This window comes from Danio rerio, chromosome 5, assembly GCF_052040795.2.
Source record: "Danio rerio strain M-AB ecotype USA chromosome 5, GRCz13ab, whole genome shotgun sequence".
In the NCBI taxonomy this organism is placed as follows: Eukaryota; Metazoa; Chordata; class Actinopteri; order Cypriniformes; family Danionidae; genus Danio; species Danio rerio.
Window position 1 is genome coordinate 20,084,644 of NC_141025.1, and position 24,877 is coordinate 20,109,520.

General features: G+C 34.1%; 1 protein-coding gene across 4 annotated transcripts in view; it reads left to right on the forward strand.

Moving 5' to 3' along the window:
- unc13ba (unc-13 homolog Ba (C. elegans)) overlaps positions 1–24,877 on the forward strand; it is a 178,016-nt gene that overhangs the window by 144,730 nt on the left and 8,409 nt on the right. For 2 of the 4 annotated variants that reach the window (XM_087253310.1, XM_087253312.1), the window contains 9 exons: positions 4,183–4,209; positions 8,433–8,453; positions 10,670–10,696; positions 10,807–10,845; positions 12,562–12,582; positions 12,736–12,762; positions 15,812–15,900; positions 17,555–17,701; positions 17,916–18,039. In XM_087253310.1, coding sequence (XP_087109436.1) covers positions 4,183–4,209; positions 8,433–8,453; positions 10,670–10,696; positions 10,807–10,845; positions 12,562–12,582; positions 12,736–12,762; positions 15,812–15,900; positions 17,555–17,701; positions 17,916–18,039 — 522 coding nt within the window. The remainder of the gene's footprint in view (positions 1–4,182; positions 4,210–8,432; positions 8,454–10,669; positions 10,697–10,806; positions 10,846–12,561; positions 12,583–12,735; positions 12,763–15,811; positions 15,901–17,554; positions 17,702–17,915; positions 18,040–24,877) is intronic. The other 2 variants (XM_087253313.1, XM_087253311.1) reach the window with 1 other exon arrangement.

Consider the following 24,877-nt stretch of genomic DNA (forward strand, 5'->3'; position numbering starts at 1 on the left):
AAGGCAGAACCTTGTTTTTGTGCTTAATGGCCCTTTTTGTGTTTATTTTAAAGCTTTTTCTTTTTTTAAATTATTGTTCTGGCACATTCATAGGAGCGATATTTTGGTCCTTATGTCTTTTTTTTCAGATGTTATTTCTTAATAGTGCCCATGATGCTAATCAAAATATCCAGGACCTTCGGCAGAATAATACATTAACAATATTAAAGATCCAGCAATATATTTACCTGTGATGATAGGGTGCTTTTCTATCTCTGTGTGCAACAAAACAATTTTATTTTTATTTATTTATTCATGGACAGTGCACATTAATAAACATTTCTCTAAAAGAGTTAGCCAGGGGCTATTTTTCATCTGTACTCCCTGGAAAGAATGCTACAAATCTCCAACCAGCTTCTGTGCTGCCAAAAAAACTCTTCTTCTTCTTCTTCTTTTTCTAAAGTTTATTCTGAGTCCCGTTTGAAGTCTGTCAGCTGAGTTTTCTGGAGGTTGCTTTTAAAAGAGAGCAGAGGATTTCTAATTTAAACCTTCTTTGACAAATTATACTTAATTTTGTATTATTTCATTTAATACTTCAATCTTACTTTCTGTTCTATAAAGCCCAACAGTGTTTTACTGCACATCAGAACTACATTCTTTGATTGTATTGACTGCTGATGGATAAGTATTTGGCTTTGTTAACTCTTAATTAATTTATAGAATTTTAAAAGAGGAAAAATACTGATTTATTTTTATATCCTTCTTTGCTAATTTTGAACACGGTTGTGAATAGTAGTCTGTTGGATTTTCATGTACTTGTTTCATTCATGTTGTTTTTGAAATGGGTTTTACAGTTTAAGCCTTGTGGCTAAGTGGCTGTTTTTTTGGCCCATTGACTTCCATTATAATAAAATGTTTTGATTGTTAAGCCATGACACCATATAATCATGCATTCTTGATTCCCACTTGAGAAGAGGTAAAATTTGTAATTTTTTACTGTTAATCATCAGTTGGCACCATTAAACCTTAGATAGGCCTGTGCAAAAACGTTTCTGTCTTTTATATGGAGTTCTATGGAGTAAAACCTCAAATCATAATGTGCTTGCATAAATACACTTACCATGTTTACTATTTTGTGAGAGATGAGGTGTTCATTTTGTTTTGAGGTAAGTGTTTATAGGCACACACACACCATATAGTTTGCATTCAAATTTTTTTTTTTCCACTGCTTCTGTTGATCAACAGTAAGTGTTTTGCCACATCCAAACAGGGAAAACCACCAACAATCAAGAATGCATGATTAAATGCTGTCAGGGCTTTGCTTTCAAAAAAATTTGTTATAATGAAAGTAAATGGGGCAAAAACAGCCACCAACATAATGAAAGTGTTGTAAGTTTACTCAGAGTTTTTGAAAACGTTTAAAACATTTTCCCAAAATATGTGTCAAAATTAAATTTGTCATCAAAAATCCTTCCATTTGCTAAAACATTGAGAAAATTGTGGCCAAATTAAGCCTCAAAATCACCCCAAAGTGAAGTAAAACATCCCAAAAAAAAAAAAAAATACAGCATTTAAAACTAAACAGGGGAGTTAATAATTGTATTTTTGGATGAGCTAGTTTTAAGACTAGAAGAGATCTGTAAATCTAATGAAACAGATGGGTTTTTAGATTGCAGTCACACTCTTTTTTGCACATTAAAGCTTAATTGACCCATTAATTGCGACCAGATCATTTAATGTAGCGTTAAAGCTTCAAAAAGGATCAAAAGCTTTCACTTCTCCAGCTGAGCTTTGTGCCTTAATTGATTCCAGTATTCCACTAAGAGCAGTGAATCCAAATACAAGCATTAGTGAAGAATGAAATACCCTGCTTTTCTCTTTTCATAGAGTAAGCAGAGTTAGTCTTAAATGCAAGCTGAAGAATATTTATCCAAACCAAAGTTGTGTTGGAGGTGCGTGAGGACTGGGAAGTGAAGAGTCGTGTGGAGTTTGTGTTCTGGACTCCAGCTGTGATGCTAATGATTTTAGCTGGGTTAACATCAGCATCATTACATAATACAGGCTAATTAATAGAACTCTTCATACTGAGCAAACCACCGAGCTACACTGTGAAGGTCCACTGACTAGGAATCAACTTTATAACTATGTCATGTATTACATATTGGAGTGATGCTTTACGTATATGAGGTGAATTCACAAAAAAGTTTGCAAATCATACACACATTGTAAAAAATATCCGTAAATTAATAGTTTTTCATACTTTTTGTGATTTATGTTTTTATGAAATTTATTCCCCTATTTATTATGCTTTTAAATTGAATTATGTGACCTTGATATTTCTTTCAACAACTTTTAACATTGAAAAGTTTGAAAAAGATACTTACCGGCCACTGTATTAGGTACACCTGTCCAACTGCTTGTTAACGCAAATTATTAATCAGCCAATCACATGGCAGCAACTCATTGCATTTAGGTATGTAGACATGGTCAAGACGATCTGCTGCAGTTTAAACAGAGCATCAGAATACAGAAAAAAAACTGATTTAAATGACAGTTTAAACGCGTCATGTTTATTGGGTCCAGGCGGGCTCATCTGAGTATTTCAGAAACTGCTGATACTGGGATTTTCATGCACAACCATTTTAGGATTTGCAGAGAAGAGAATGGTCCAAAAAAAGGAAAATATGTAGTGAGCGGCAGTTCTGTGGGTACAAATGCCTTGTTGATGCCAGAAGTCAAAAAAGAATGGCCAGACTGGTTCGAGCTGATAGAAAGGCAACAGTAACTTAAACAACCACTTGTTACAACGGAGGTATGCAGAAGAGCATCTCTGAATGCACAACATGTCGAACCTTGAGGTAGATGGGCTACAGCAGCAGAAGACCACACCGGGTGCCACTCCTGTCAGATAAGAACAGAAAACTGAGGCTACAATTTGGTGATGCTCACCAAAATTGGACAATAGAAGATTGGAAAAAATGTTTCCTGGTCTAATCAGTCTCAATTTCTGCTGCGACATTCAGATGGTAGGGTCAGAATTTGGCATCAACAACATGAAAGCATGGATCCATCCTGCCTTGTATCAACAATTCAGGCTGGTGGTAGTGGTGTAATGGTTTGGTCCCATTAGTACCAATTTAGCATCATGTCAATGCCACAGCCTACCTGTCTTCTGATGACTACTTCCAGCATGATAATGCGCCATGTCATGAAGCATCTCAGACTGGTTTCTTGAACATGACAATGAGTTCACCGGACTCAAATGGCCTCCACAGTCACCAGATCTCAATCCAAAAGAGCACCTTTGGGATGTGGTGGAATAGGAAATTCGCAACATGGCCGTGCAGCTGACAAATCTGCTGCAACTGCGTGATGCTATCATGTCAATATGAACCAGAATGTCTGAGTATTATTTCCAGTACCTTGTTGATTCTATGCCACAAAGGATTAAGGCAGTTCTGAAAGCAGAACTGGGTCCAATCCGGTACTAGTAAGGTGTACCTAATAAAATGGCTGGTGAGTGCATATTACGATACAAGAACCTTCTAATAAACTGCCAGTACATTTTTGTTATTTCAAAGACTCATTTCTCTATATACTATTTCTTATACATTATTTCAAAGTGGTAAAATTTCAGTAAATGTCACTTTGTTAAACTGTAAAATTGAATTTTCAACATCAAAAGTCAACAGAGCAGAGATCGAGGTCCCATAATGCAATTCACACCCGTAAATAAACGGAAAACACTTGTGGATCACAAAATATGGCAATTGATAACACATTTTTTACATTGCAGTCTAGCCTGAAATTATTCACACCCTTTGCAAATTCTGACTTAGTTACTTTTATTTAACCAGCAAGTTTTTTGTTTTGTTTTCGACCGGAAATGACACAGGTTTGTTTCAAAAGATAATAAGACGCTGTACAAGAGGCATCATTGTGGTAAAAAATATTTCTTAGCTTTTATTATATTTGAAGAAAAACTTTAAGTCAGAATTTGCCAGGGATATAAATAATTTCTGGCTGGACTGTTTAAGCTCAGGCTGTGTATGTGTGTGTGTTTGTTGCACCAGATACAACTTGTATCGTGCACTTACGTTTTGGGGACAAAGTACTAAATAAACATTTATTTAGTACTGTGACTGATTTCAGCAGGTTGGTGTTTGTTTAATTAAAAATGTATGATATATTTTTCATCTGTAGATTGACAACAAAGAGAAGGAGAATAAGGTTGGTTGTGTAAAGCAAACGTGAACTCATTTGACTCTAGTGGGTGTGTTGTGTGTTTTGAAACCCTGTCTTTCAGTGCCTGTGCCATTTATACCTTCAAATAGTTTATAACGTGCTTCTGTGTTTAGGTTTAGATTGTGGTTGTTTACCTTTTTGTGATCAAGTAGTTAACATACAAACTCTTGATAAAGTTTGAATCAAACCAGTCATATTATTTTTCATCATTTCCATCTTTTATTCCATTTCCTGATCTCCCTTTATTATAAAAAGTGGTGAATAATAATAGATAGTTTACCACTGTAAAAACTGGTACTATAACATCAGTAATTTCAGGCTCTTCTAGTGTCTACATCCAATGCGTGATTACTTTGTGTGATTTGTGTTGTTTTTTTCCAAACTTTTTAAAAGCCAGACATGCACAGACATTTTCAATTAATTCTGCATTTTAGAGATGATGCTGAGATGACAAATCTTCCGCTGTCCTTGAGTTTGTACTGTATGAGTCAGGTGTCGCTACTGTAGTCTGTCAATGTTCATGGTAATATTCTTTAGCAATCAATCTTTTGAATAAACGTTGGTGTTTGTAGGAAAGAAAGAGATGCATATGGAGGCATATAAAACCACATGTATAAATATATATATATATATATATATATATATATATATATATATATATATATATATATATATATATATATATATATATAATATATATATATATATATATAATATATATATATTATATATATATATAATTATTTTTATTTTTTTTTCGTCAAATATGCACAGCCTTGGTGGAGTTAAAAGACAATTCACAACATGAATCAAACTCACTCCAAATAAATGTATAAGTATCGAATGTTATATATCGACAAATTACAGGTCAAAAGTTTGGGATCAGTACATTAAAAAAATGTTTTTCAGTAAGTTTATTTTGTTCACCATGGCTTCATTTATTTTATCAAATGCCAAGTAAATACTGAACAGTATATTAAATATTATAAAAAAATATATATTAATTTAATATAATTTAAAACATTTTTTTGTAGTATTTCTGGGATTCATACCTTGAGCTTTAGCATTATTTCTTCATTTTTCAGTGTCGCATCACATTTCTGGAGAGTGCCAAATACGTCCCAGAAGCTAAGTTTTTTTTTTTTTTTTTTTTGCAGTTTTTGCAGTTTTTTTTTTTTTTTTTTTGCAGTTTTTGCAGTTTTGGCAAATCCACCAGAGCCCTCTGAGTACACTTTTTCAAATCTAAAATTTCTCTCACGAGTGTCACTCGCGCCTGCTGTTCTTGTGTAAATCTCTGGACACAAAAGATTGCTGTCGACTGACTGACCGATCCGACTGACCCACCCTCCTCTTTCCCTAAACCCAACCAATAGTGTTTTTAAAAGCACTAATTGACTCGCCGACGTACCTGGCGAGCAAACTGAACAAACTGGTAACAATGGGAAAGTCGTCCACACAGAGGCAAGCTCAGCTGGTAAGCACGAAAAGGACCTTCATCATACCGCCCTGTAGCATTCGTTTTACTGACGAAATGCAGTCAAACGTACTTCTGGCTACATAATTCGCGATCTCCAGAAATGTATAATGGGTATGTTTTCAAAATGAGCCTATGCTGGATCCTTTAGAAATACATTTTGATATACTGACTTGCTGTACTATGAATATTATTATCGTTAATTATTAATAAGAATTCTTATAATTATCAAGGTTGATTTTTTTTTTCCTTCTTATTTTTTTTAACTGATACATTCTACTATTTGGGATTTTTTTTATGAAAAAGAAAAAGAAAATTCATATTAATGAACGTTTAACTTATCATCACATGACACTGAAAAGTGGTCAAACTAGTCATACTGCTAAAAATCCAGATTGTGATTTACAGAAATAAATAAGTGTTGAACTACATTTAATTAGTTATTCATCTGTAGTATGTGTTTTTAAAAATGACATTTAGCCTTCATGAAAATTTTGTAAACATCAAAATATTAATTGCGTCCAAAATGACACAGTATGCACTTAAACTCTATCCACTTATGCTCTCAACCATGTTAAAGTGTTGACTTTAGACAAAGGATAGTGTAGAGTTTAGTGTCATCCCAAATGAAACTCTAATGTTTTTTTTTTTAATAAATAAATTCAAACCGTTTCCCAGGCGGCGTTTAATGGTTGCCAAATCAATAAAATAAATCACCAAATTACCAAATAGTGCCGATCATGAGAACAACCACATTCACCATCGGGAGGTGGCAGAACCACTTATCACTGAAAAATGTATTCACTGGATTTACTCAAAAGAATTTAAGGTAACTGGTTGCAAACAATTTATATGGGCTGAATTTAAACAAACAAATTAAGTTGAACATTACTAAATTTAGTTTGTTTAAATTCATCCCATATACATTGTTTGCAACCAGTTACCTTAAATTCCACATGAAATCAAACCAAACCATATTGATTTTGTTAGCTCACGTTGCCAGTTTTTTGGTGAACAATTCATTTGTGCATGTCATTATTATATATAAAAAAAATGTTTGCTCTTGTAACCTCTTGTAATGCACTTCTTGTTTTTTTTTTAGTTATATTCTCAGATTTTGTGATTTTAAGTTAATGGGCGTGGCTAACATACTTAAACATGGCCCTCCAACTGTCAGTTTTGACAACAAACAGAAATAGTGAGTAGAAAAATGGTGTCTGTTGGCTTTTAATAACTCTCCCTAAACCCTTTTCCAGATCTTTCTGAACGAATTGCCTACTTTACCACTAGCAGCAGAAAAAAACAAATCACACCCACTGTTTTCTCATTAAATATTTTCTCTAGGACAGGGGTCACCAATCCCTGCAGGGTTTAGCTCCAACTTGCCTCAACACACCTGCTTAGATGTTTCAAGTATACCTAGTAAGAGCTTGATTAGCTTGTTAAGGTGTGTTTGATTAGGTTTGGAGCTAAAATCTGCTGGACACTGGCCCTCCAGGAACAAGTTTGGTGACCCCTGTTCTAGGAACTGCATCACAATATGGAAAAAAAAGAGCTTTCGGTTCATGGGGACTTTAAAACAAATCTAGTAAATCCAATGAATCATTTTTTTTCAGTGTGAAAAATCTGCTTTCACAATTTAAAATAAATAAAATAATCCAACCTCAGCGCCCGATAGCTTACCCCCTTTCACTACGCTTGAGTGCATGAAGTGTTCAACATTACTAAAAAATAAAGTTATGAGACTTTAGAATACCCAAGACATGTCGCTCTAAAAGTTTTGAATGGGGAATGAAGCCCTGCCTACTAGTACAGCAGCCAATCATCGATTGCTACAGACTGAGGATTCTCTGGTGTAGGGGCTTGGACCAGACGTGAGTTTCTGCAGATTTTGTGTGATTCCAACCTTTAGAAATTAAACTAAAAAGGCAGTTGTTAGTTAATTTTATTGGTGATTCATATCATGTAAAAGTTAATTGTAAGCTTGGCAAGCATATTTGGAAAATTTGATGTTTCTTCATTTAAACAGAACGCCAGAGCATACTGCCCGAGAGGCGTTTTAAAGATGGCTGCCGAGTGAAATTATCTGTCTAAAAGGGACTTTGACCTTACACTTTTTTATTTACAGTAGAATAAGTGAATCATTTAATGGGCACTTATTCTTTTTAGAATTTTCACTGTTTATAGAGTAGTGCACACATATGTGATTTGGGATGCACAAATCATCAAATTATACAACATTTTTGCTTTCTGGTTGTCATGGAATTTTCACTCCGTCTGACTGATTTTAATGCACAAACGAGTCCTTTGTGAAGAGTCTTTATGTGTTAGTCTGCTGCTCCTGTTAACAATTTCAGTGTTCCTCTCTCTATCACCCCCTGCCATTCATCCATCTGTTATTGACTGTTGTTTTTATCATCTCTCCTTTCATCTGTATGTACAGCTTGGCAGGCAGAAGGTGGGTTTGTGAGGGCTAAATGCTTCAGTTTGATGGATGACAGTCGTAGTGAAGTAGTCTGATTGTCAGATGCTTTGAGAAGAGAAATCAAATCTTTAGGAGGCCAGTTTCTCATTCCTCTTGTTACCCTGTAGAATTATTTATCTGGATCCTTCTTTCCTCCATTTATGTGGAAGCTTTTAGAGCTCATCTGTGGATGTTTGTATTATCAGCTCTTTTAAGGTTTTCTTTGTGTTGTCAGTTTTTATTCTCTCTTTTTTTTCTTTGTTTCTACAGTCCGTTGCTAAGAAAGAAAAGGTGCGTGTGCTTACAGTATTTTGGGTAGTACTGTACTTTACTTGTGTATGTATACTTTATATACAATGCAGCTTAATGTCTATGGTGCTCACAGCCCAGGGGATGAGCACCAGTACTCTGAGGTGACAGCAATAATCAATCAAAAGCAACTAGATGCAGTGCAGCTGAAGGCATAGGATCGATGGAAAGTTTTGTTTTGAGATGACTTTATAAAAAGTTGTAACTAACATTTTTGGGTCAGTTATTTATTTCTTTATTTTAGGGGTGCGTGTAAAGACACATAAATCAAAGGATACAGTAAAGACATTCAAAATGTTACAAAAGAATTGTCTTTAAATATTAATTTCCATTTAGATTTTATTTATTTATTTATTTTTAATTTGAGGGTATTTCAAAATACTGTTTTCAAAATTTAATTGATCTGAAAAGTTCAAGTGACCCTGCAGATTCAACTTTGCCTACACACATTATTAGCCCTTTTGTTTATTTAATATTATTATTATGCACACTATTATTAACAGTATTTTCCATAAACGATAAAAATAAACAGGGGGGCTTATAATTCAGGGGCTAATAAATCAGACTTCAACTGTATACTGTATAAATTTTTTCCCCCTATTTCTGTTTAACAAAAATTAAACAGAAATTCTGTGTGTGTATTTTATTTTTTAATAAATTTAAAAAATATTGACAATTTTACAGGAGACATAACAATGTTGTCTTCAACTGTATTTTAAAAAATATATAAAATATATATAAAAATATATAAATATATATTAAATATAGAAATATAAAAAAATAGAAAATATGTTTAGTAATAGAAAAAAAATTTATAACTGAAAAACATTTCCTAATATTGCTCTTCTTATATATTTTGCTAAAATAAATGCATAAATGTAACCTTGTCTAAATGTAACCCCATTATATTGTACTTTTTTCATTTAAAACTATTTCAGTAATTTTATCTGCATATTTTGTCTCATAATCATCTTCATGATGTTACATTTTTGCCATACCAAATTAATACAATTAGTTCTATGAATCTTTTTTTCATCATGTTACCTACATATCAAATACACTGTAATTTAGCTTAAAAATGTAGCTGCAGTTTAGCTGCTCTAAAGGAGGCTGCTTTTCTCTGTCTTGTGGCTTTTTATTTCTGCAACTACCATGTCAGGAGATGTATCCCAAGGCCATATTCTATGACAATACAAAAATGTATTTGTCTCAGTATGTGAAAGAATGCATAATATTCACACACAAAAAATGACCGTCAATCGACCCGGAACATCTTTTGATATGTGCTGAGGAACACCTTAGTGATCGTGAGGAGTCAAATAGGGGAGACACTGTAGGTCAGATTGTGGAGGTGCTGGCATTACTAATTTAACTTTTAGTGGAAATAACAGTAACATTTTAGTTTAAGTAACAGTTCACACCATTTACCATTGGCTTATTACCTGCCTATTATTAAGATATTAACTGTTTATTAGTGTCTTAAGTATCTTATTTTACATTCCTAACCCAACCACAACCTTAATAACTATTGATAATCAGTTAATAAGTAGTTGATTAAGCTGAGTGTATTAGTTAATGGTTTGTTAATATCATGAATTCTAGGTTAAAATAAAGTGTTTGGTATTACATACGGTTGTTAAAACAATGCTGTAACAGGCTTAAAACTCACATTTCAAGGAAAGGAGGCAGGAAATGGCGAATATTTTGGTGGCTTCAATTCATGCCTCTCGGCCTGTTCCCACTTGCTACAAATGTTGTCAAATGGACACTGTAATTAAAAATGAATAGAATCATAAATATGTTTAAAATCTGACCGTGAGAAGAAAACTATGCTCTTTGATATTGACTTCGGGGATTGAGGTCAATTGGTGGTCAATTCATGTGTGAAAATTTGAGTGCAATAAATCTGGGTATTGTTCTCTTGGAATATGGCCCTGGAAAACATAACACAGTTTTAGAAAAACTACACACTGTAACAATTAGGGTGAAACATTTTCAAACATATAACAAGACAGAAATGTATTAACCACTGCAACAAAATATCCAATTATAGACCAAACAGCAACCTTTTTTTTTTTTGCCAGACAGTGTACAGTATATGTCCTCATTATTGTTTGTTCTCATGTTGTGTGTTGTATGTGTGTTTTTATGTTTCTGTGTCTCATCATCAATGTTTGTTTCCATGTTTTGGGCTTCAGGGGGAAAAGAAGGACAAAGAGAAGGAGGTTTGTGCACACACAGACACACACACAGTGGGTTAGTGTTGTCTGATAGTCTCTGGATCAACAGGACTCTGTGTGATATTGAATGTAATTTTTTTTTGCTCTGTCTCAAGGATGAGAACACGACCACAGAGGTGGGTGATGGAGCCAAGGTAATAAGCGTGTGTGTGTGTGTGTGTGTGTGTGTGTGTGGTGGTGGGGTGGTGGGGGGGTGGGAGGGGGTACATGAACAAGGTCTCATTAGTGTGAGGAGCAAGTGTGTGTGTTTGTGAAATGTGATGGGAAGGAGAGATGTGTATTGTGTGGCTGTGATCGTGTCCCCAAGGCTCCAGTACCTCCTTGTCAGAGTCTTGTTCTTGGTGAAATAGGATTCTTGTGCCCTGACACAAAAACAATTGTGACACAAAAACAATTACCTCTAATTCAACGCTTAAATAATGATGCGCCTCAGGCAAATGATATGATTTAGCTGTTGTCAGAGAATAAATGATCATTTTTTTGGTAAACACAGTAACAGATCTTTGTTAATATTATTCATAATAATAATAATAATAATTATTATTATTATTATTATCATCATCATCATCATTATTATTATTATCATCATTCTCATAATATTAGTATTATTATCATCATCATCATCATCATCGTTATTATTATTATATCATTATTATTATTATCATTATTAATAACATGATTGTTTTTATTATTATTATTATTATTATCATTATTATCATCGTCATCATCATCATCATCATCATCATTGTTATTATTATTATTATTATCAATATTGATTTTATTATTGTTATCATCATCATTATTATTATCATTATTACCATTATCATCATCATTCTTCTTATTATTATTATTGTTATTATTAATATTATTTTTATTGTTATTTAAGTTCAAGGCACTTACACACAACTTATTCTAGCAATACTTCTGTGTTGCCAGAATTTTGACCGAAGTCTTGTTGTCCTCTCTGTTGATTTTGGGCTGAATAGTGATAGTAATTTTAGATCTTTTACTGACTTGGCTTTGTTTATTCATATTTTTCCTATTTGAACATAGATTATTAAAACTATGCATTTTCAGACATCCACACAAACAATCTTTGACAATTTCCTGAATTATGAAACTACAGAAAAGCAGCTAAAGATAAATTATGCAAAGCAGAAATGATTTGTTAATCTCCTCTTCTGTGTATTTCATTTGTCATGTGACAGATGCATAAATTAGGCTCTGTATTAAAATACAAATTTTGTTAAACATGCACAAATACTGAGAGAACCATTAAAATATATTACAATTATTAAAACAATTCAAACTGACAAACAAAATGTCTCATTTAGACAGCAAGTCAACATACTTTTGTAAAGTAAAAGTAAACGTTTTATGCTTCAAAGATCTCTTAACTTGATCACAGGTGGTTGTAAGTTCATTGTATTGCTATTTTTGTTTCACTTTCATGTGTTTTATGTAATATTATAACATGCAATCACAAACCAGTGCTGTGTAAACATTAAATTAGTTGTACATCACTTATTGAATATGCACACAAAGTTCATTTTATAATTTAACACAAATTGCTAACTCTCCAAGATAGTAATGTAAGCTGTGTTTATTGTCTGGAAGTTTTAGATGGACTTTAGATGGATTTTTTATTTTTATTTATTTATTTTTTTTGTCATCTGTAAATACTGTTGTCAATCACAAACACCGCCTGTGTGTGAATGTAGCTGTAGACAGCAAGTAGATAATAAACATCAAGACTGTCAGATACCCAAATGCTGTTAGACTAAAAGATAGCTTGACTTTGAATTTTGTTTCATTTTATTCATTTGTTGTTGTTGTTTTTTACTCTTCAGCCCAAAGATGAGGGAAAACAGGTGTGTGGTATTGCTTTTGGAGTTTAAACTTGAACATTCCTGCACTGACCTTGATTCTGACATTCAGAAGTGTCTGTGTTTTTGAGGATTTGTGTCATTTTCTCTGTTTTCTTTTGCTTTCCTGTGTTTTTCACCCATTCTGTTTCTTTCTAGAAAGAGGCAACAGTTGACACAAAAAAGGTGCGATAATCATTGTGTGTGTATGTGTGTGCGCATAAGTGAGAATATGTTATATGCCTTCTCTTCTCCTAAGACTTTCATTTTCCCTGTGATGGCATAGAGTAGTGCAAATACATAGATGTTTAGACATACTGCAGTACCATGTACAGTAGGATTGTGCAATTAATTGAAATCATACCGAAATCGCGATTTGAACATACGTGATTTCCATATTGCCTTACACATTTTTTTTGTCACAAAGAGCTCCATGATCTATGCATGGCAAAAATAAATGTGTGGACATGTAGAAAAGTACAGGCAACTACTTCTGATATGTGATCAAGCAGAACATCGCTGTCCTACTTGAGTTTGACGGCACACACAGACTACCTTATTTATTTGTTTTGCCATTTGTTCTAGAAACATTTTGTTACACCTTTACTAGGTTAATATTTTTAATTTTTTTGCCTTATGTCTGTTTTAGAGACATGGTACATGTCTTTGAAAAAGATCCAACTATTTTCCTTTGGAAATATGTTTTAGATTTACAGTACAAAATGTCATTGTGTGGCAAAATTGTGATTAAAATGGAAATCGTAATTGTGTTCAAGAAAGTCATGATAGGTTTCTTTTGCCCATATCGCACAGCACTAATGTATGATCAACCTGTGATCATTTGACCCATTTCATTGGCCCCAGTGTTGTTCCTTAACCATTAAGGGAGCCGTGCCCACTTATTTTATTTATTTATTTATTTATTTATTTATTTATTTATTTATTTTTAATGGCAGCAGCATGGCAAGGCGTCTGTTTCAAATAAAGTTTCTGAGCGCTTAACATTTTTGAAATATACTGAAAGTTGAAGAAGCTTTCTCATCTGAGATTTTTTTTTGGTGATCACTGGCGTTTTCAGCCGCGCATAAACACTTCAGTGGACATGCAACCTAAGACCATGAAAGCTATTGGAGTAGCTAAGTCTGTTTAAAAAAATATTTGAAAAGCTTTGTGTACAAAAAAAGTGCATGAACAAATGCAGATGTGCATTTTGTATGTATATTGCTTATTTTTGTTTCAATTCTCTGTAAAAATAAAACCATTTTTAAATTGTACAACCATTTAAATGTGCAAATAAATAAATAAATAAATAAATAAATAACTACTAAAACATATTTTTTTAAATTTAATAGGGACAAAGAATCTCATTGATACAAAAATTAGGTTGTTTAAAGCATAATCAAATAAAATATCTGTTACAAATATTTTGCTTGAAAAGTGTACTTGTTCTTTATGTTTTTGATGTACACTCACCGGCCACTTTATTAGGTACACCTAGTACCAGGTTGAAACCCCCTTTGCCTTCAGAACTGCATTAATCCTTCATGGCATAGATTAAACAAGGTACTGAAAATATTCCTCAGAGATTTTGGTTCATATTGACATGATAGCATCACACAGTTTCTACAGATTTGTTGGCTGCACATCCATGACGCGAATCTCGCATTCCACTACATTCCTAAAGGTTCTCTATTGGATTAAGTTCTGGTGACTGTGGAGGCCATTTGAGTACAGTGAACTCATTGTCATGTTCAAGAAACCAGTCTGAGATGATTAGAACTATATGACATGGCGTCTTATCCTGCTTGAAATACCCATCAGAAGATGGGTACACTGTGGTCATAAAGGGATAGACATAGTCAACAACAATCCTCAGGTAGGCTGTGGCGTTGACACGATCCTCAATTGGTACTAATGGGCCCAAAATGTGCCAAGAAAATATCCCCACACCATTACAGCCTGAACCATTGATACAAGGCAGGATGGATCCATGCTTTCATCTTGTTGATGCCAAATTCAGACCTTACCATCCTAATGTTGCAGCAGAAATCGAGACTCCTCAGACCAGAAAATATTTTTCCAATGTTCTATTGTCTAATTTTGGTGAGCCTGTGCGAATAGTAGCCTAAGTTTCCTGTTCTTAGCTGACAGAAGTGGCACCCTGTGTGATCTTCTGCTGCTATAGCCCATCCACCTCAAGGTTGGACGTGTGGTGCATTCAGAGATGCTCTTCTCAATACCTCGGTGGTAATGAGTGGTTATTTGAGTTACTGTTGCCTTTCTATCAGGTCGAACCAGTCTGGCCATCTTGCTCTGACCTCTGGCATCAATAAGTCATTTGAGCCCACAGAACTGCCTCTCACTGGATATTTTCTCTTTTTCAGACCATTCTCTGTAAACACTAGAGATGGTTGCACGTGAAAATCCTAGTAGATCATCAGTTTATAAAATACTCCAGCCCTTCTGGCACCAACAACCATGCCACATTCAAAGTCATTTAAATCAGCTTTCTTCCCCATTCTGATGCTCGGTTTGAACTGCAGCAGATCATCTTAACCATGTCTACATGCCTTAATGCATTAATTTGCTGCCATGTGATTGGCTGATTATAAATTTGTGTTAATAAGCAGTTGGGCATCTAATAAAATGGCCGGTGAGTGTATATACCAACAGTTTTTCATATTTTAGCTGATACAGTAACTTCTCGCCATTTTCTTGTGAAAGAATTAATCTAATTTTGCATATTTGTAAACCTATATTGCTTCCATTCTTTTAATAACCATCGACAAGAAGACAACAAACAATGACTGTTTGAGTCTCATTTGTGCTTTTCTGATTGCTAAAGCCAAGTCTATGCGCTGTACTGTGTGATATATTTTAATTGTTCCTCTGCAGCCCTAAAATGAATAAATAGATGTTGTTTTATTCATTATGGGAATGAATCCGTCACTCCTGCAGGTGTCTTTTTGGTATTCTCTACTCCTGCTTTAATAAAGTATTGTCGGATTTGTCAGATATATTGCTGCATTATTCTTACCGGTGAAAAATGGCTTTAATAGAGAAAGTTTCCAATTGGTTTCACCTCCCTGATGCTGATTTGCTTGTAGAACCATGACAAACAGACAGTGATTTTTCCCTACATCCCCTCCTCCTCTCTCTTCCTGGTTTAAGCTCCATATTTTGTATTAAACTAACATATATATGTGTGTGTGGTTGTGTATGTTTTTCTCAATAGCTCGACACTGAGGCTGCTGATATCCTCAATGACCTGCAGGGAAAGCTTAATTCTGTTCTGGATAATCTGAGTGGCATGTTTGTCAAGAGGTAAACATATATTTTTTCCATCGCAATGTCATTTTTACAGTTTCTGAACTGTTTTGGTCACCTTCGTCATAGTAGCTCCTTCACAAGTTTTTTTAGTTCAATTTTATATATTACACAATAAACGATTCATTGAATTTACTAAATATTTTATGGTATGTTGTTGCAAAAAATTATATGAGCTGAATTTCATTCATTTATTTATTTATTAATTTTCCTTTAGCTTAGTCCCTTATTTATCAGGGGTCACCACAATGGAATGAACTGCCAACTATTCCAGCATATGTTTTAGACTGCAGCTGCAACCGATCACTGGGAAACATCCATATACTTTCCCATCCACACACACACACACAAACATACTACGGCCAATTTAGTTCATTCAGTTCACCTATAGCGCATGTCTTTGGACAGAGGAAACCCATGGGAACATGGGGAGAACATGCTCCCTCCACACAGAAATACCAACTGGCCTAGCCGGGACTCAAATCAGTGACCTTCTTGCTGTGAGGCAACAGTGCTAGCCACTGATCCAGCGTACTGCCTTGAGCTGAGTTTAAATAAACTAATTAGGTTGAACAGTACCAAGCCCATATAAATTGTTTGTAACTACTTACCTTAAAAATTTTGTAAATCCAATTAATCATTTGTTTTCAGTGTAGTTATTTGCATATTTGTAAATTTTTACGTTGTTATTTTACTTTAAATTTATTATTATTTTTATTTTTTCTCTTTGAATCCGTGGATTCCACGATTCTGTGGTCACAAAATCAAAAGTTTAAAATTATTTTTAAATTCCCACAGATTTCCCTCATATTTCGGTTAGCCAGGACAGTGTTTAATCTAATTCCGACCAAGCCACAGAGTGCCATCTGCATAGCTACACAATATTTCAACATGCATTCAGCTAAATCCTGTTTGAGCTAGGCTATATGCATTGTATCTGTCGCTGAACATCTAAATTGTATCTGTCGCCACAAAATGTAGTCTCTCTCTTTCTGTTTCTTTTCTCTTTGTATTTGTCTTTCTTTTTCTCACTCTTTTGCTCTTTTTTAATGCATATTTAAAGGCTAGGGTTAGTGTGGAGCGTTTGTTTTGATTTGTTTTTAATATGAAGTATAGTGTCTACATGGGACTTTGTTTGTAGTGTTAATTGTTGAATTAGATTATTTTTTAAAAATCTACATCTCTCTCTCTTTCTCTCTCTTCTCTCTTAATGGTTTCAAACATTTGGTTTAATTTCAAATTTAGGCTAAAATGAAGAATAGAGAATAGTTTTTGAATTATTTTAGGCTACTTAATTGTTTAGACTGATACATTTAGAGTACTTCATGTATCAAGTTTGATATGGTGGCTTTTATAGCATTAGGAAGTAAGCGTTTCTCTGAGTCTGTCCTTTATATAAATTACAGACATCAATGGTTTTTGAGGTTGAAAATGTAGGAATTCAGACGTGGATATCTTTTAAAAGGAAAAGAAGAAATAATTGCTTCAGATTTTTAAAAGAAATCTTGCTACAAAATCAGAAATTTTAATTATAAAAAATTAGAAATTTTTGTTATGAGCAACGTAATTGACGTTTTTTCCCGCCTTGTTTGTTGAATCGTCAGACTGTTGTGTTGATCTGCTTTTCTCTCTCACTTTTTCATTGTTATAGTTTCCTGGGCCGTATAAACGTGTGTCTGCGTCAGATGGCAGAGATCCTTTACCAGATTAAAGGGCCTCTGAATCAGAATACTCGTAACACGGCAGAAGCCGATGCCGACAGCGCACTGCGGCCGCTGATGGAGTTCCTCGACACAAAGTCAGTTCATGCCATATTCACTGCAATTCACATTCATATCATTTGTCTTAAATCGAGGGTCATCCTACATGTGTGCCTGTTTCTGATACTTGGCATTCTGAACAAGAGCAGCGAAAAGTGAAATAATAAGCTGCCATCTGTATTTTGTATCTTATAAATTCCCCAGGGAAATTTCCCAGACTGACGAGTGTAATGTTTGCCCTGTGTGTTGCAGCCTCAGCATCTTTGCAGACATATGTGACAAGACTGTGTTGAAGCGGGTGCTGAAGGACCTCTGGAGGAACGTGCTGATCTGTATGGAGAAAACCATTGTGTTGCCTCAGAGCAGCGACAGTATAGTGAGTTGTTTCACAGGACTCAACCAAATAGATTATTAAACCTAATATATGTTTTAATCAAATACATATTCATAAACGATATCTTGAGAAACTGAGAATTTCCAAATTCATTGTAATTACATTTTGTGTTTTGTTTTTAATTTGAACAAATTGAATTTTAATTTATAACTGTGATTTTGTTTTTTATATTGTTTTGTTGAGTTGCTGAATTTGAAAAAAAAAGATTACTATTATTACTATTAAGAATTATTATAATAACAAAAATAATTATTTGTAAGCTAACAGTTTAAATGTCAAAATAATCAAACAACAGCAAAAATAAAAGGAGCACAAGAAAAAAAAAAAAAAATATATATATATATATATATATACATATATATATATATATATATATATATATAATTTATTGTGCTCCTTTTATTTTTGCTGTTGTTTGATTATTTTGACATTTAACCCTCCTGTCGTGTTCACATGCAGCCCCTTACTTTAGTGTTCCAGTTCAAAATTGACCGGTCTGTTTTAACTGCTCTTATATTAGCACAAAAATCTTTTTTCTCCACCAAATTTTTATTCAACATTCTTAAGCTGTGAACAATGCCTCAAAGTAGTGTTTAACATGAATTTACAGAATTAGACATAAAATAATTGCAATGAAAATAAAAATAGGCGCTGAAAACATTACAAAATAAACAATATGACAGAAATCAAAATACTTTGTCTTATTACTAATAGACAGCTTACTAAAGTAACTATCACAGGGTCTGACCAAAGAATTTGACATTTTAATCTATCTGAATGATTTATCAACCAGCAAAGCACAAACAAAATGCTTTCCTGTGTTCTGAGTGACCGAATTGTCAGTCCTTTAAGTGTATTAATATAGAAAATAGTGACTGAGGGTATATACGGTGAGCATGGACACAGAACTAGCACTAGTTATACTTTGGTCATTTTTGAGTGAGATAATAATGGTGTAATATAATAAAATAATTGTTGCTAAAAGTGCTCCTGCTAGACTCAAAGATTGGCTGAACAGAGATTGGAAAAAGAGATGTGTTCCTGCAAAAGACATTGTTCAGTCTGAAATGAGTGAGTGAGTGAGTGAGTGAGTGAGTGAGTGAGTGAGTGAGTGAGTGAGTAAGAGAGAGAGTGAGAGAGAGAGAGAGAGAGAGATTGAGTGAGTGAGAGAGTGAGAGAGAGAGTGAGTGAGTGAGTGAGAGAGTGAGAGAGAGAGTGAGAGAGAGAGAGAGAGATTTTTTTGATTTTACAAATCCTTTTATTAACAAGCAATTATTTAACAATTGATTTACAGCTCAAATCAATTCATTTATAAAAAACAGCTCTTCATTAATGACAGAACACAAGCCATCATCGCAACACCATTCAATTTTAAACACATTAATTGCTTTCATCATTTTATAGTAATTAAAATCAACAATAATTCTTGATTTTACTAGGTTTTTAAAAACTACTACAATGTTTTTACCATTCCTCTTTTCTATTTCATTTTTTCTTGTAATATAAATAGCTGATTTTGCTTGACCAAAAATAAAATTCAATAATTGACATTTATATTTGTTTTGTCTTTTATATTTAAAACCTAATATAAAACATTGTTTCGTAAATAAAAAACCAAGTAAAGAAACTAAAACATTTAAAAGATCAAACAGAGGAGCAAGTCTTTTACAATACATAAAACAGTGAAAAATTGTTTCCCTTTCTAAACAAAACGGACATTGATCACTCACACTAGAATTTATTTTAGTCACAAATGCATTAACAGCTATAGCACCGTGTAAAATTCTCCACTGCAAATCCCCCGATCTTTTATTCAATGGTGGTTTATACAATATTCTCCATTCTGGTTTTTCTTCTTCTACTAAACACAGTTTATCTCTCCACACAGTGTCAGATCTCTCTTTTAAAGTACACTTATTATTTAGTTTCACAATATTTTTATAAAGCACTTTCCCTTTAACTGTACTAAAATCAACATTCCCATTTTCCTTAAAGCATAACAATGGACTATTAATCCCAGAATTTTCAATCTTAGGTGTAAGTCTAATGTCTGGGAAACAATCTTGATCATTAGGGAAAATAATACCTTGACTGTAACCTTCAATTAAAATTTTTTCTTTTTCATTTAAAAAACTTTTCAAAACATTCAAAAATTTTGTAACAAACCTCACCGATCTAATTCCCATATATAAAGCAACATTTTCTGCATCTCTTAGTCCAAAACCCGCCTTGTCAACAATGTCTCTTAGTTTGGTCATTTTGTTGGAAATAAGCAATTCTTTTAGTCCTGGGGTATCATCTTTTGTTACATCAAGGCGACTGCCAAGAAGTACTGGTTCTTCAAGCAGCCAGAAAAGAGATGTTGTTGAATCTGTCTGTGAATGTTTAAAAAGTCCCCATACTTTAAAAATACTTTTGTAGAAAGAAGGTATTCCAGTCAGATCTAGATGCACATTATCTGTCAAAAAAAGTGACGCATGAAGATTCAAGCCATTTATTCCACGTAGGATGCATTGAGCTAAAGGCCTCCACACGAGATTTTCAGGCCCATACAACAACTTCTGAACGAATTGTAGTCTATATGTGGCTCCCCTGCTCACAAGATTCACCAACCCTTGGCCACCTTCATCTCTTGGCAGAAACAGAACACTTTGAGGTGTCCAGTGCAAATTGTCCCAAAAGAAGTTGACCAGTTCTCTTTGAATTTTTGGTAAGAGTCCAGCAGGTGGATCAACACAAGCAAGTTTATGCCACATAGAGGAACTCACCAAATTGTTAATAATGAGTGTTCGTCCTCTGTAAGAAAGTTGTGGGAGCAACCATTTCCACTTCTGTAAACGACTTTGAATTTTTTCAAGCAATCCGTTCCAGTTTTGTTGAACAAAGTCACTTTCACCTAGGTAAACTCCAAGGTATTTTAAAAAACCCCTCTTCCATTTTAATCCTCCAGGTAATAAGGGAGGGTCTCTTTTCCAGTCACCTATGAGAAGTGCTTCACTTTTTTCCCAATTAACTTTAGCAGAAGAAATCTTTTTAAAATTGTTAATAATACATTCCAGTCTTCTTACATCATCAGTGTTAGTTATAAAAACAATAACATCATCTGCATATGCTGAAAGTTGCACTTGAGCATTACAGTGGGGTATAGAAAAACCTTTTAATTCCGCTCTTATTCTGTGTAGAAGAGGTTCAATGGCAATGGAATATAACATTCCTGACATAGCACAACCCTGTCTAACACCTCTCTGTACATCAAAAGGAGCGCTTAAACCACCATTGATTTTGAGTACACTTTGAATGTTACTATACATTACCTCAATCATTTTTATAAAATGAGTACTAAAACCAAAAACCTTTAAAACTTTTTTCAAATACTCATGTTCAACACGATCAAAAGCTTTCTCTTGATCTAATGAGATCAATCCACAATTAATACCAAATAATTTAGCAACTTCTAACGCATCCCTAATTAAAAAAATATTATCAAAAATTGATCTATTTGGTATAGAGTAATTTTGATTAGGCTGTATAATTTGGTCCAGTACTTTACTTAATCTTACAGCTAAAGCCTTTGATAAAATTTTATAATCTGAACACAAAAGTGACACAGGTCTCCAGTTACCTATTTTTTGAAGATCTCCTTTTTTGGGTAAAAGAGTAATAACTGCTCTTCTACAACTCAAAGGCAATGATCCTTTATTTAAACTGTCATTTAAAACTAAAAACAAATCTTCACCAATCACTGGCCATAAAACTTTATAAAAATCAACAGGAATTCCATCAATGCCAGGCGATTTGCCATTTTCCATGCTCATCATTACAGTATATAATTCATCTTGTGATATAGGCAGCTCAAGCATTGCATTGGATTCATCATCAACTTTAGAGAGATTTTCAAAAAAAACTGAGTTTTCAACATCCCTCTGTAATACTTCACATTTATATAAAGATGAATAAAAATTAACTGCATATTTGCGAATCTTACTAGAATCTGTAATATCTTCTCCTGTTTCAGACTTTAGTGAATGTATTAATCGGCTTTTTCCATTCTTTTTTTCCAAATTGAAGAAAAATTTTGAAGGTGCATCCATTTCTGAAATATTTTGAAACCGAGAACGAATTAAAGCACCCTTTGCTTTTACATTCAATAAATCTGCAAGTAAATCTTTTTTAGTTTTACTTTCTTCAAAATCAGTGCTATTATTTGTAGAAGCTGTTGTATTTAAAAGTTCTGTTATACTTTTTTCTAACTCTTTCATTGCTCGCATTGTTTCTTTAGTAACATTAAAAGTGTACTCTTTACATAACTGTTTAATTTGTATTTTCCCGCAATCCCACCATTGTTGCAGTGAAGAATACATTTGTTTTTGTTTTTTAAAATTTTCCCAAAAAACAGAAAAAAATTCTTTAAAATTTTCATCATTTAAAAGTGATGTATTAAAGTGCCAGTATGCACTTTTTACTTTCACCGAATTGACAAAAATCTTACAAATAACCGAACAGTGGTCAGAAAACCCAACAGGAATTATACGACAATCTTTGACATAATTTATTTGAAACTTAAACATATAGAACCTGTCAAGTCTTGCCATAGAAATTTGGTTATCTTTGCTATGTACCCAAGTATATTGTCTATCATTTAAATGTACATTTCTCCACACATCACATAAATCACAAACTTGTACTAAATTCTTCATTTCTTTCTGCGAAGCATTATGTGGTTCTAAATGATTTCTATCCATTTTATCATTTTCTGTGCAATTAAAATCTCCACCTAAAAACAATAAATCTTCTGAATCTACATTATTGATAACATCACAAAACTTCTTTAAAAAAATTATTCTTTCAGCTCCTTTATTAGGAGCATAAATATTTAAAAACACCATTGTTGCATGTTCAAACTTGACTTTGACTTTCAAAAAACGGCCTTTAACTATTTCTTCTGTTTCAACAGACAGTGGAGACACTGTCTTAGAAAACAAAACAGCTACTCCTCCACTGTTGTAAGCCAAATGGCTCATAAAAATCTGACCATCCCAATCTTTCTTCCAGTTTATTTCATTAAGATTGTCACTATGTGATTCTTGAATAAACGTGACATCTAGGCGTTTCATTTTTATGAATTCAAATAAACACATTCTTTTCTGACTGTCTCTAGCACCATTTAAATTGAGAGTTCCAATGTTAAACACCCTCATGGTAAATGATGTTTTAAAAATAAAAGAAACAATCAGAAATACTGCAACCTTAACCAAGAACAAATTACACCAAATCTGGTTTTTCATTATTAAGGAGGTTTTTTTTCTTTACTTTACCCACTAATTTCCTTAGACGATAAACCTCTGTGTCTATGAATGCACCTTCTCTAGTCAGAATCTTTACATCTTTCACGAAAGCAGAAACATCTTCAAAATAATCCTCAGCCTCCACGTTTGGTAAAAATTTTGTTTCCCTCAGAAATTTCTTGATTCCCTCAGCCGTATATCTTTGTGTTTGACTTTCACTTTCATTTTGCGATGAAAAGGAATAAACTGAAGAACTGGAATCAGAAGAATCAGCATCGTTATCTGATATTATATAATCAGCCTTACTCTTGTCTTTTTTTGCTTGTTTGAACATTTTGTTTTCACTTACTTTTTTTCTTTTATTAGGAACTTTAAAGATTTGCTCTGGTTCAATTTCCATTTCCACTATCCCTTCACCTGTACTTTCCTTAGCTGTTCCAGCTGTGGAAAAAGTTGCCTTTTGGCTACTTGTGTCATCCTTAGAATTAATTGAGGTTTGAACAGCAGACGAGCCTGCTACTACCTCTGCCATAGTAGGAGCCACCGCACCTCCCCCGCCTCTCTCCTCAGAGACCGCAGCATCAGCCGCAGGTGCAGCGGCATCTACCGCGACAGACGCAGCCGCAGAAGACTCGCCTTGTACGTCTCCCTGACCTGTCTCACCTCCACTTGTACACGATCGAATTAAATGCCCAATTTTTCCGCACCCGAAGCACTTCATTATGCTCTCGGATGTTGCGTAAATGGTGTAATTGAACCCATCTACTTTGACATTGAACGATAGGTTTAATTCGTCATTGTTGTCTTTCAGAATCATATAAACTTGTCTTCTAAAAGACATCACATGTTTAAGCATGGGTGATTTACACCCAAGAGCTATTTTCCTGATCGGTGAAACTAATTTGCCAAAAGAAGATAATTCTTTTGCAATACATGCATCGGAAACAAACGGAGGTATGTTTGACACAATAATTTTCCTGGATGGACTACTAAGAGGAAGTACAGGTATGAGTTCATCATTTATCACCACTCCTTTTTGCACAATCTCATTAGTTTTTTCTATCGTGTTCAAAAACAAAACAACCGCATTGTTCATCCTAGAAGCTGAAACCACCGATGAACATCCCACTACTTCGCCAACCGCTAGAATACAATCCTCCACACTGGCCTTACACATGATTTTAATTCCATGACGCCGAGTCAAACTTTCACAAACTGCGTCTCCTGACGACGCCATACCTCCCGGCAACAAAACACGCCGGGAGTAAACTCACTACACTCACAAACACTAACCAACAGCACACGTATACAAACAACAAACAAAGAGAAAGAAAAGTTAGAAAGAGAACCATTCAAACTCACCGCACTTTTCCAACACTCGCTCACCACACACTCGCTCAGGCACATGCGCACACGCACAGAGAGAGAGAGAGAGAGAGAGAGAGAGAGAGAGAGTGAGTGAGTGAGTGAGTGAGTGAGTGGGTGGATGAGTGAGTGAGAGTGAGTGAGAGTGAGTGAGTGAGTGAGTGAGTGAG